This window comes from Lytechinus variegatus, chromosome 16 (assembly GCF_018143015.1).
Source record: "Lytechinus variegatus isolate NC3 chromosome 16, Lvar_3.0, whole genome shotgun sequence".
NCBI lineage: Eukaryota > Metazoa > Echinodermata > Echinoidea > Temnopleuroida > Toxopneustidae > Lytechinus > Lytechinus variegatus.
In genome coordinates this window covers 16,300,706-16,311,822 of record NC_054755.1, presented here as the reverse complement: position 1 = coordinate 16,311,822, position 11,117 = coordinate 16,300,706, and the positions used below count along the sequence as shown (strand labels likewise).

General features: G+C 34.7%; 1 protein-coding gene across 2 annotated transcripts; it reads right to left on the bottom strand.

The window, feature by feature from the left end:
- Nucleotides 1–6,072: 6,072 nt before the first annotated feature.
- On the bottom strand, nucleotides 6,073–10,858 carry LOC121429893 (mitochondrial fission 1 protein-like). 2 transcript variants are annotated; one of them, XM_041627152.1, is made up of 4 exons: nucleotides 10,687–10,852; nucleotides 9,418–9,627; nucleotides 7,502–7,607; nucleotides 6,073–6,264 (listed from the first exon to the last, which is right to left on the bottom strand). In XM_041627152.1, the coding sequence occupies exons 1-4, from the start codon at nucleotides 10,789–10,791 to the stop codon at nucleotides 6,173–6,175; spliced, it is 513 nt and encodes a 170-aa protein (XP_041483086.1). In that variant the 5' UTR covers nucleotides 10,792–10,852; the 3' UTR covers nucleotides 6,073–6,172. The 2 variants fall into 2 exon arrangements, with proteins under 2 accessions (XP_041483086.1, XP_041483087.1); XM_041627153.1 differs by having other exon boundaries at nucleotides 6,172–6,635; nucleotides 10,687–10,858.
- Between the last annotated feature and the right edge of the window lie 259 nt (nucleotides 10,859–11,117).

Sequence of the window (11,117 nt, the reverse complement as noted above, 5' to 3'; positions counted from 1 at the left end):
ACAGAATGATTATTACGCAATTCGGTAAGATTACAGGTGTTCTCGAGACTCTGCTCCAGGAACTTCTTTTATTTTTTCTAACAGTGTATGAATGCAGAAGAAAAGAATACATTAAATCAAATATATTGATTATTCTGACCTGATGTTGCCATTAGTCTGCCTCTACACTGCCAAAACTCTGGTGTTGATTTAACACCAGCCGGGAATCTATATATGTCCATACCAGGGAAGTGTTAAACAACACCAGTTTCGTTTTGGTCGAACACCAGATATGTGTTTATAATTACAGTCAACACTAATTAGCATTAAAAAAGCATCGCTTTGATTCCAAACTGGTGATGTTTCAATGCTTCTCTGGTGTGATTCCGGGCTGGTGTTAAATCAACACCGGAGTTTTTGCAGTGTAACTCCACGATTGGTCTGTTTCATTCTGATGATGGATTGATATGGTTCGGATAATCTTTAGTGAAGAACAAATGTGTTCTTCATATTCACGTGTAAACATATTATGGTTAGGAGGCGCGATTGCGATATCTCAGTCGGTATATAGAGCGGGGGTTCGGATTCCGGTGACCCTTTTTATTTCCTTCATTGTTTCTTTCTTTAAACTTTTTTCTTCTCCCCTCCCTTCCTCTCCTTTTTCTTTTAATTCTTTCTGTTCTTCCATTATGTTTTCACTCCCTCCTCACTTCACTCTTCCTCCCTCTCTTTCCTCCTTTCTTTCTTTCTTTCATTCTTTATTTTATTTTTCCTTCTCATTCTTTCCCTTACTCTTTCTCCCCCCTCCCTTAATTCCTTCCTTCCCTCCTCCCTTACTGTTTTCCTTCTTTCTTTTTTTGCTTCTTTCTTTCAAAGAATGAAGGAAACAATTTTCTTTCCATCATTCTTTCTTTCCTCCTCCTTTTTCTTATTTTTTTTTCTTTCTCTCCCTTATTTTGTCTTTAACACATGTATTTTTCTTCCATTCCTTTCTTTATTCAATTCAAAGAATGACGGAAACTTTTCTCTCTTTTATTCTTTCTTTCATCATTTTATTCTAATTTTCTTTATATTCTTTTTTTTTATTTTTTCCTTCATTTTCCCCTTAATTTTTTCTTTCTTCTTCTCAATATATCTCTGTTCTTTCGTCTTTTCTTTCTCTCCTTCATTCTTTCGTTCACGGCCTCGATCCTTTCCAATTCTTTATAATTGTTCACAGGTGTAACACTGTGTAGCCTTATTTGTTGATCTTTTTTGTCGATTGTCCCGTATTTCATTTTGTGAAATCTGGTCACCCTGGGGCACTTGCCCCCATCTCCAAAAAATCCCTGTAGGAAAAAAATTTTCGAATATGGAAAATGCCCCTTTTTTAGCAAAACGTGATACATTTTATGTTAGAAATTCACAAATTTTTCAGCTGGTGCCTCACACTTGCACCAATTATTTAGTAAAGAAACATGAAACCGAAATATATGTTATCAATCAGAAATCACTTTAAAAAATAAACTTTGCTCAACTTAATTACTACAAAACACCCAGCTTCTTCACTCAGATGATAATATCATGATGAAAATATCCTTTTACAACAAAATGCCCATTTTGACATATATTCAAAGTGCCCTTTTTTGGATTTGCCCCCCCCAAACAAAATTACGTTCTGCTACCCCTGATAAGAACTCGCTATTTTATGGAATGCTGTTTCATTTTCCTTTTTTATATCCTTACGAAAACCTGTACCATTTTTGCATTCAGGATTTTGGGCATGCTCGCCCCATTTCCTGGAATGGTATCCCTCTAATAATCAGAGTATATATTAATGTTGACACATTTTTTGTTTACCTGATGAAGCGCCCTGCTTCATATTCTTAATTTCATTAGATTGTATTCTGATTATTATACCCAAGTTAAACTTGTTTTAATCTGGGATTGTAAACTAAACTTCTATGGAATGCTGTCTTCATAATTCTTCCATATTCATGGTAACTATACAGTACCGATTCACTTTCTTCTTCCAATTTCATGACTCAATTTTTTGACAACTTTTTGCAGGATAAAAATATTTTCTCTATTGGTGAATACGTTGACAATCGGCACTCCATAGATGTGTGGTCTAAGTTCACCCAGGTTTATCTAAACCACTCTCAGAATACCACCTATTGATTCCTTTGTTTTTCTTTCTGTCTTTTATTGCACCTTGAACACTGCAGAGTGAATCTGATACGTTATAAATTGCTATCTTCTACTATCATCATAATCTCCATCATCATCAAAATCTCCATCATCGAAATCTCCATTATCATCATCATCCTCATCATCATCTCCATTATCATCATCATCACCATCATCTCCATCATCATCTTCATCATAATCATCATTATCATCATCATCTCCATCATCTTCATCATCATCTTTGTCATTATCGTCATTATCATCATCATCATTATAATCATCATCATCACCGTCAATATCATCCTTTTATTATTATCCAAACATCTTTAAAAAAAATTGTTTAATAACAATTTAGACTGAGGAAACAGAAGAATACAAAGACATTATTATTACTTTATTATCATTATTATACTATCATTATTATTATCATGATTATAATTTCTATTATTATTATACAAACATATTAAAAAAACATTTTGTTTAATAATAATTTAGACCGAGAAAAAATAGAGAAGAATACAAAGACCTTGTTCAAAATTCTGTAATATTTATTCATATATCATATGCTGTATATGCAGCCTATACATAATAGCTTAAATCAGCTTAAAACAACAATTATACGAAGTACAAAAAGGAGTCACATTCGGACCTCATATTTCATTATGTGCGACGATAGACATACTTTTTTTAACAATGAACTTTCAAATGCATGTGAATATTCAAACTCAATATTTGTATGCTTTAAAATTAAAACAAAAATAAAAATGTTTCTTATATATGTACACTCAACTTTGCAAAAATATAAATAATATTGATTGCATTAGTGAGGTACATGTAATATCATGCATTCTCAACAAAATAATATAGACTTTTTGTTTCTTTGCTTTTCTTTTGTTTGCATTTGATTTTCACTAGTAAGCTCTGTTTTTATGGTTTGCCACTCTGCTGTTGAAATAATCCAGCATCCTTTTGAATTTTAACAAACCGGGAAGGATGAAACTTACATTCTTGAATGTACTGTCCATAAAATAAGAGAAGTCACACTTATACCTCGGTCACATTTGCTCTATGGCGGCAGTATGGCGAGTCAAAAAACAGCCTTTTCAACATTTTTTGTACCAGCTAAATAATAGGTGGTTTGAATAGAAATGAATAAAACGGCCGTTTTCAACTCGCCATACGGCCGCCGTAGAGCAAACTGTGTGACCGAGGTGCTACATGAAATGGGCAACTTCTTGCATTACACTGTATTTGCATTACACTGTATAACTTCTTGTATTACACTGTGAACATTCAAATCCATTACATCCAAGTGATGTCTTACAACAATCACAGAAGGCCTAACAAAACAAAAACAGCAACAAAAAACGACCCATAAACACATTTTTCTCTGAAGAATGAACCAAGATAAGGAGGTGTGACAAATCAGAATTTTGTAATCATGAATTGTCAAAATGCAGATTAATCTACCGTATTGCACTCATTGTAGGCCTATTATTCTACAGAGTTCTCTCATTATATTAAAGCACAAAAACATGTACTAGGATTATATATCCATCAAGATGATACCATTTTGAAATTCACAAACTCGGACTCCTACAAGTAAGAAATAATAAGAAATAGGACAAAACATGGATTCACATATTTTGAGCATTATATTATTTTTTTAACATACTTCATTTCTAAAGTAGAAACAACATGGCCAATAGAAGCATAGTATTGGAGCATGTATAGATGTATTTCAAACAGGATTTGAAATGCAATATTTGCACTATTTATGATGAATTTTAAAAATGGTGACATGAACAGAACACAATGATTCAATACGGAAGACAACCAAAAATAAAAACTTCAAAAGAAACAGATCTAAAGCAACATGGGACTGATCAAATTTACAAAGATCATTACATACATGTTTGTATAGGTAGATAAATTGGAATTCTGAACAGAGAAAAACACAACTTTGATATTTTCATAAAAAGAGTAACATCCCTAAATGAGTAAAACATTCAAGTTCTTCAGCTTTAATCACTCATGATTAGGGTCAAAATTCACAAAGCTCTTTTCAAGAAAAGTCCAGTCTTACAAAGATTTTGTGATCTGACCAAACCAACCCCCCCCCCAGCTTGAAACTGAGAGGGGGGGGGTTGTTATTTATGTACATGTATGTATTTTTTTCTTTCACAGTTTTATTTTTGCTTACTTGTAAAGCACTGTAATACAATCATTGTGAAAAAGCTATATAAATACTTGTATTATATTGTATAATACGAATGTATTTTAAAGTGTTGGACTGTCCTTTAAAATTTGCAATAAAGTGAATTGAGACGAGTACAAGTAATAAAGTGATAAAATTATGCATACATACATTTATATAATAGCAGCACATACAACTTACACAATTTATCTCATGGCTCTTTTTTTATTTTGAAGGAAGCACTCAAATTCAATAAACAGCCAACATTTCAACACATCTCAGAAAAATCCCATTGAATAACAATGTGTACATCAAAGATGAAACGACATTGTGACAGGGGCCGCGGAACGGTTTCAAAGTGGGGGGAGGGGGGTTGGCCATGAAAAAAATCATAATCCTATGGTCATTTCTACAATTTTGTACATGGTTTTGGGATAAAATGATGCAGCCAGGCCCATGTTACTTGTAAGTTTTGATTGGGTCATGTGTTCAAAAGTTTAAACAAAGGCCTTTTTATTATCTAGTATTCTCTGCTGGCTTTGAAAAGGCCCACCATCTATGAGTGATATGAGAAGTCATAGTATAGGACAAAAAACTTGAAAACTTGCACTTCTCTCCCTCAATCTCAATACCAAGGATGACTTGGCTCATTGGCTGTAGAACTCACTCCCTGTCCACGAATCCCCTTAAGCTCCCAATACGGAAAGATTGAAGAATTGTGTTAATTCATATTTAATCAGTTTGATGAAAAACTTTTTACTATTCCTTTTTTAATCATGGTTTATAACTGGGCAAACATGGGCCACTTTTCATCATTTCATGATGGCAACATCAGGCCCAAAAATCAAACTAAAAGAAACAGAACAACAAATGCAGCTTTTCATTTGAGTGGAAAATCAATATTGTGACAGAAAATCTGAGCAACGTTGAGTCTTTTCATCCTCACCAATAAGCATATAAAAAATTGTTTGAAAATTCCCATGGACAGTGAATTACAATAACAATTTATGTTTTTTATAAAGTCATATAGAGCAGGTACTGTAGTCCCATTCACCAAGAAACATGTAAGTTGGAATGAGTGACAAATAACTTGAGAAACTGCAACAGGTTGAATTACCATGCAAAAAATACATTATGAAAGAAAGCTGACAGGCTCCACCTATGACTAACATGATAAAATGTAATTGTGCAAAGAAATTGTTCAATGGAAGAATGGAGGCGAGCATTTTCTTCGACAGTCATTTCGAGATGTACATTTTCAGTCTGACCTCGCTTAAAAAAATCCATTGCATAATGGAACTGGATAGCCATTTTACAAGTCTATGGTAATGACAGTTATGCAGAAGACGACGGCCCGTATTCTGAAGTCGGGTTTAACTTAAACTCAGGTTTAAAGTTGTGGTTTAAGTATTGCGAGCCAATTGTTACATAAATCACTAACAGTAGAGACATCATACTTCAGCTCATTTGGCTCTTAATCATTCATATTTGTCTAGGAAGTATAAAAAGATTATTGGCTTCACCATCGATGAATCAGGAAAGAGCACAGTAAACATAAGAAACATACAACTTAATAACAAATTTGATACTTTTGGCTTCCCATACTTAAACCACAACTTTAAACCTGAGTTTAACTTAAACCCGACTTCAGAATATAGGCCGACGGGTTTACATGACTAAATCCCCCACTGTCACACATTTTATTCCATCAGAAAGGCCTTCGAACTTCCATAGTACAAACTCTACATTGGCATCACATTTGCATTTTTGAGAGATGATTTAGAAAATGTCCCGACTATCAAAGATGATATGGTACCTGAGGAAGTGCTATTTCTTCTTTGCAAGAGCAATTCCTGCTCCGACTAGTCCTGCCACCGCTACGGCTGCACCACCAACTATTGCCATTCCAAGAAGCCCGTCTGAAAATAAATCCATTAATATGAAATAAACAGTGTGCATGCATTTGGAAGGTGTACGGAAAGTGTTGGACAAAGTGTTCCAGGGGATTTTATCTGAAGGAGAGGTGCCCCCTCCAAGAGTTGTCCTGTTTCACTAACGTGTACAATTCGCATAACCATGTCTTATCAATCAGAAAATTCTTTGACCTTCCTTTGTTTGATATATTCACATTAGAGTTTGATATTTGCAAAAAGATTATTAACATCAATATCTTTTCTTTGGAAATGATGTGCAAGGGAGTTCTATTTCTTCGCTAGGGCGATTCCTGCTCCAACTAGACCAGCAAGGGCTACAGCTGCTCCACCTACGATTGCCATCCCGAGAAGTCCATCTGGAAATAAAATTACACATTTTGAAGGAAATTTGCATGTACAGCATACTTGCAAATGTTAAGCAATCTTTATTTGAATATCAGTTATTGAGTCGAATACTAAAATCAAAGAACTTGACTTTTTAGCTAACATTCACCAAACTGTAATAGAATTACAAGCATTGTATCATGTACAAACCCAAACCCATATTTTATGGATGCAGTTTTAACGAGGAACGTGTAATGGCTTCATGGTTGTCCACACCAAGGGGAGGGGGGTACGTATGTGCCTTTGTCGAAACCCCCCATTTTCAACCTAAATTTCCATCAACAATTTATAAAGCCATAGAAATTCAATTTTTTTTCCAATCCAGAGACCCTAAAATTTGTGGTATTTTGTTCAAGTGCACACGCATCATGAACTACTCAGCCACTACATTGAGATATGTATAGGCTGCTAAGATCTAATTAGTTCCAGACACCCCCATTTTCTGATGTGATCAGTTACAGAGCATTGCATTTTTAGCAATCGTTGATCCTATAGTACTTCCAAAGACCCCCATTTTGAGACCAAAGTTTGGTTCCAGAGCCCCCTATTTCTGACTTTGGTGTGGCACGTAGGTATTTATTTATTTATAAGTCTTTTTTTAGTAGGGTGGATCCAGTAATTGATATACTGTTGTCCTTGGAGGCCCTACAACAAAAATACAAACAAATAACAAACATGAGTATAAACAGTGTACAATATAATTTGAAACAAACAAACTGTAAAGAAAAGAACCACACATGTTATAATTCGAGTAATATCATCCAGTAAATATTGCCACCTTCTGGATTTCAATTTGCTTTATTTGACAGGAATTTGTCTTGATAGGGATAGTCATTACCTTTATTCATCTTCTTCTTGATGAGTTTTTCAAGATCAGCTCCTTGCCTGTTGTTGGGTTCAATTTGAAGAAGGCCTTGGACAAACTTCAGGGCATTTGTATATTCCTGAAAAAAAAAACACAATGAAAGTATTAAAACAAAGGATTTTAAAGCCTGTATGAGGTTTTTTTGCAGACTAAAGATTATTACTTCAAATTTGAATGCACAATCCTAGATACAATGACATATTACTAATACACACATGATGTCTTAAAGATGGAATCCTATTTTTCTACTTTTATCATCAATGAAGTTTAGTGTTTGGAAACCAGTTTGCATGCATTGAGTGCATTGAGTGATGTCAAGAAATCGTTGAAGAGCTGATATCAGTGGGTTTGAAATTTTCATACAATTGACATTAATCTGCACACGCTGAGATTTCAACAACCATGCTCATCATAGATGCCACTGCAAGAAACTTGTAAATTTTAAGTCAAATTTATGTAAAAAATCAACATCAAGTCTGGCAATGGAGAGGAAATTTTACATTCATTACTGTTCTGTTTCATGAAGAAGGTAAACTATAACAGTTTGCTATGGTATATGTAGAAGAAATTTAACAATAAAGGAAATAAATTTGAATTTCCAATTGATTGCAAACAAGTTGCACAAAACACTGCCCATGACAATATCTAAATTAAACATCTTACTAAGCTGGCAACTGATTAAATGCTTATTCTTTAGCAATGATCATCTTGTCAGTGGGCTACTAAATCTGTGTATCTATAAAAAAAAAAGTCTTAAAATTTGAAAACGGCTATTAAGATAAGCTTTCAGAGAAAAATGCTCTATACTGCGTCCCAGAAAAACGAAACAGAGATTTATCGATGATTTATCATATTTTAATCACAAATACAATAGACAAGTGACCTACCATTGTACAGCTTAGAATCTCCTCTTTCATCTGAAATTACTTAGATTATTCCTCATTCAAGCATATGTGAGCAAAAATAATTTGAAGAACGGATACAAAAAACTTATTTGACGGGGGGCATCTGAATTTCAAAAATAAAATCACATTCCTAAAAAGCTAAATATCTGCTCTTTTATTTGATACCTTAATCACAGAAAATGGTCAAGAAGTAAAAAAGTTATGTTCCCTCGAAACAATGCTTGTATTTCCATAATTTCATTAAATAAACGTGTTTTCACCCATTTCCAACAGAAGCTATCGCACAGTTAACAAAAGATTAATGCATGGCTGATTGTCAACAAAACGGAGTGTTGAGTGACTCGGAACGCTAGCCTGTAAAACCTCTTTTATGAAATTATTGAAATTCAAGCGTTATTTCAAATAAGCAGAACTTTGTTATTTCTAGACAAATTCTGTAATTGAGGTATCAAATTCAAGAGCAGATATTAAATTATACAGCCTGCCAAGTGACTTTTTGGTATCTCCTCTTCAAATTGTTATTTCAGATGAAAAGAGGAGATTCTAAGCTTTACAATGGTAGGTCACTTGTCTATTGTATTCATGATTAACTTATAAAAATCATCAATAAATCTCGGTTTCGTTTTTCTGGGACGCACTGTACATGTGGTAATATTTATTTACCCAGAAATAGTGCTCTACACAAATTAGAAGACCTTTTGGGGACAGTAAAAAGTTGCCATCCATTAAAAAAATATATATGGGGGCTCAAAAAATGGACAAAAGAGACCTGGAAACATAAAAGGGAGCCCTGGAAAATCCCTATTAATTGCAATGTTAAAGCTTGTCCAGTGTTGTAAGTTAATGCAGTTTCATGTAGTTGTGAAAAGTGCCCGCCACCTTTGCCATAATTCTAGAATACCACTTTACCTGAGCTAAACATATTTTCAGTTCGAGATGCAAGGTTCCATCAACCCATCGGCGATATGTGTACCAAAGTCTTACCTTCAGCCTGTAATATCCGATGGCTAGATAGAAAAGGCAATCCCTCTGGACCTGAGGGCTTCCGCCATGCAGTAGTTCCTCCAGGAGTACGACCCCTCTCCTCATGTCATCCCTGTAACGACTTCTCACCAGACACCAAGCATACTGAAACTGAGTCCCGACGGTCACCCTCCCCTGTGCCAGCTCAGCATTGTACAGTTGCTCATTTTTCTGCATGCAAAATGATAAAAAACAAGCATTTCACCGATAAAATAGGAATTTGAATTAGTGGTGGGCTATATAGGGTGAAAATAATGTTTCAAACACAGAGGACCAGCTTTATAGATGCAGTTTGTGCTCCTGAGTATTTTGACACCTTTTTCAGAAAAATAGGTCAAATTTTTAGGGGCTGCCGCACAAAAAATGATTTGGGGCAAAAACGTTGTGACGTTGACCCCCACCAATGGTATTCGTCAAAATTGTAGGCCTACATCTTGGCTTCTGCATGAGGTATTTCAGTGATTTTTTGTTAACATGTATGTTATTTTGGACAAGGAATCTTTGGAGTCTACTTAAAATTTAACCCTCACTTAATTTGGGAGGGGGTCAATTTGACACCCCTTGACGAATTTTGTCACTACGCGACCGCAAGAAATTTGTGACTGCGGCGCTCAGTGACTCTTTACTGTCAAGCTATGCATTCTTCTGAGACCAAATTTGCTACGCCTGGTTAGATCTAGATCTATATGGTATAGGAATTATGAAACACTTTTCGATACAGTGCACTTTGCCAAAAATGTTATGTAATTTCCGAACCACATATGCGTACACAGGCAACAATTTAGAGGTCAAATTATTTCCTGAATGAAGTGCAAAATAAATAGGTGTCAAGATATGGGACACCAATGTTTTCACTCATTAATTTTCGAAATCCGAGTCAATTTGAAATTCGTATACTTTTTCATTTATTTTGCAATTGCAGTTGCAGGAAAACTAAGTTTTTTTTAATTCTTTATTATGATTTGCTCATATAATGTCTAGATTTTTGACACCCACTTGTATAAAGAACAATATACATTGAAAATTGTTTGCAATCATAGGGAAAATCAACTTTCATCTTCAGTTTAATTAAGCGCGCAGATGGGGTCCAATAATTCGGTATACATTAGGCCCAACTTACATCAAATTACATTAACGGGACTGTACTGTATTTTAGGGAACTTTTAAGAAGGTATTTTCGGTTGTAAGTGAGAAAAACGTACGATTTTAGTTTATATTCGTTTATCATACCTTTAAGTCTTCAACTGCTACGATTTCTTCCACTATCGTTTCCATTTCGTTGGTAATTCTAAGCTGCAAATTCGCGTAGAAATGATGAATCAGACGAGATTTCATGCGCTGAAATAACGGACTGTTTAACTTCTGAAATTGTTGAGTAAGGTACTCTTGAAAATGAACTGATAGAAAGAAATCTAATAAAGATTCAAGATGCTTTTACTGGTCAATGTACGCATACGCATGCACAGTATTAGGTGGATGTTTCTTGTCGGTAATTTTCACTGACAAACTTTCTTTGGGTGAGCCAAGAATATACAATTATTTCAGTAGCTTATAACAAGTAGTCAGTGAAAATTGTTGAATTTTCGCTTCATGGAATGACCCCCAGGTCCCAGCTCATTTGCGAACCATGGGGCCCGTTTCTCAACACCGTCATAAGTCTA

Excerpts from the sequence above, each read along its gene's own strand:
- LOC121429893 (XM_041627152.1), bottom strand. The coding sequence starts at position 10,791 with ATGAAATCTCGTCTGATTCATCATTTCTACGCGAATTTGCAGCTTAGA. Across the intron at positions 9,628-10,686 it reads TAGCAGTTGAAGACTTAAAG|AAAAATGAGCAACTGTACAA; the intron begins GTATGATAAACG and ends TTTTGCATGCAG. Across the intron at positions 7,608-9,417 it reads TCGGATATTACAGGCTGAAG|GAATATACAAATGCCCTGAA; the intron begins GTAAGACTTTGG and ends TTTTTTTTTCAG.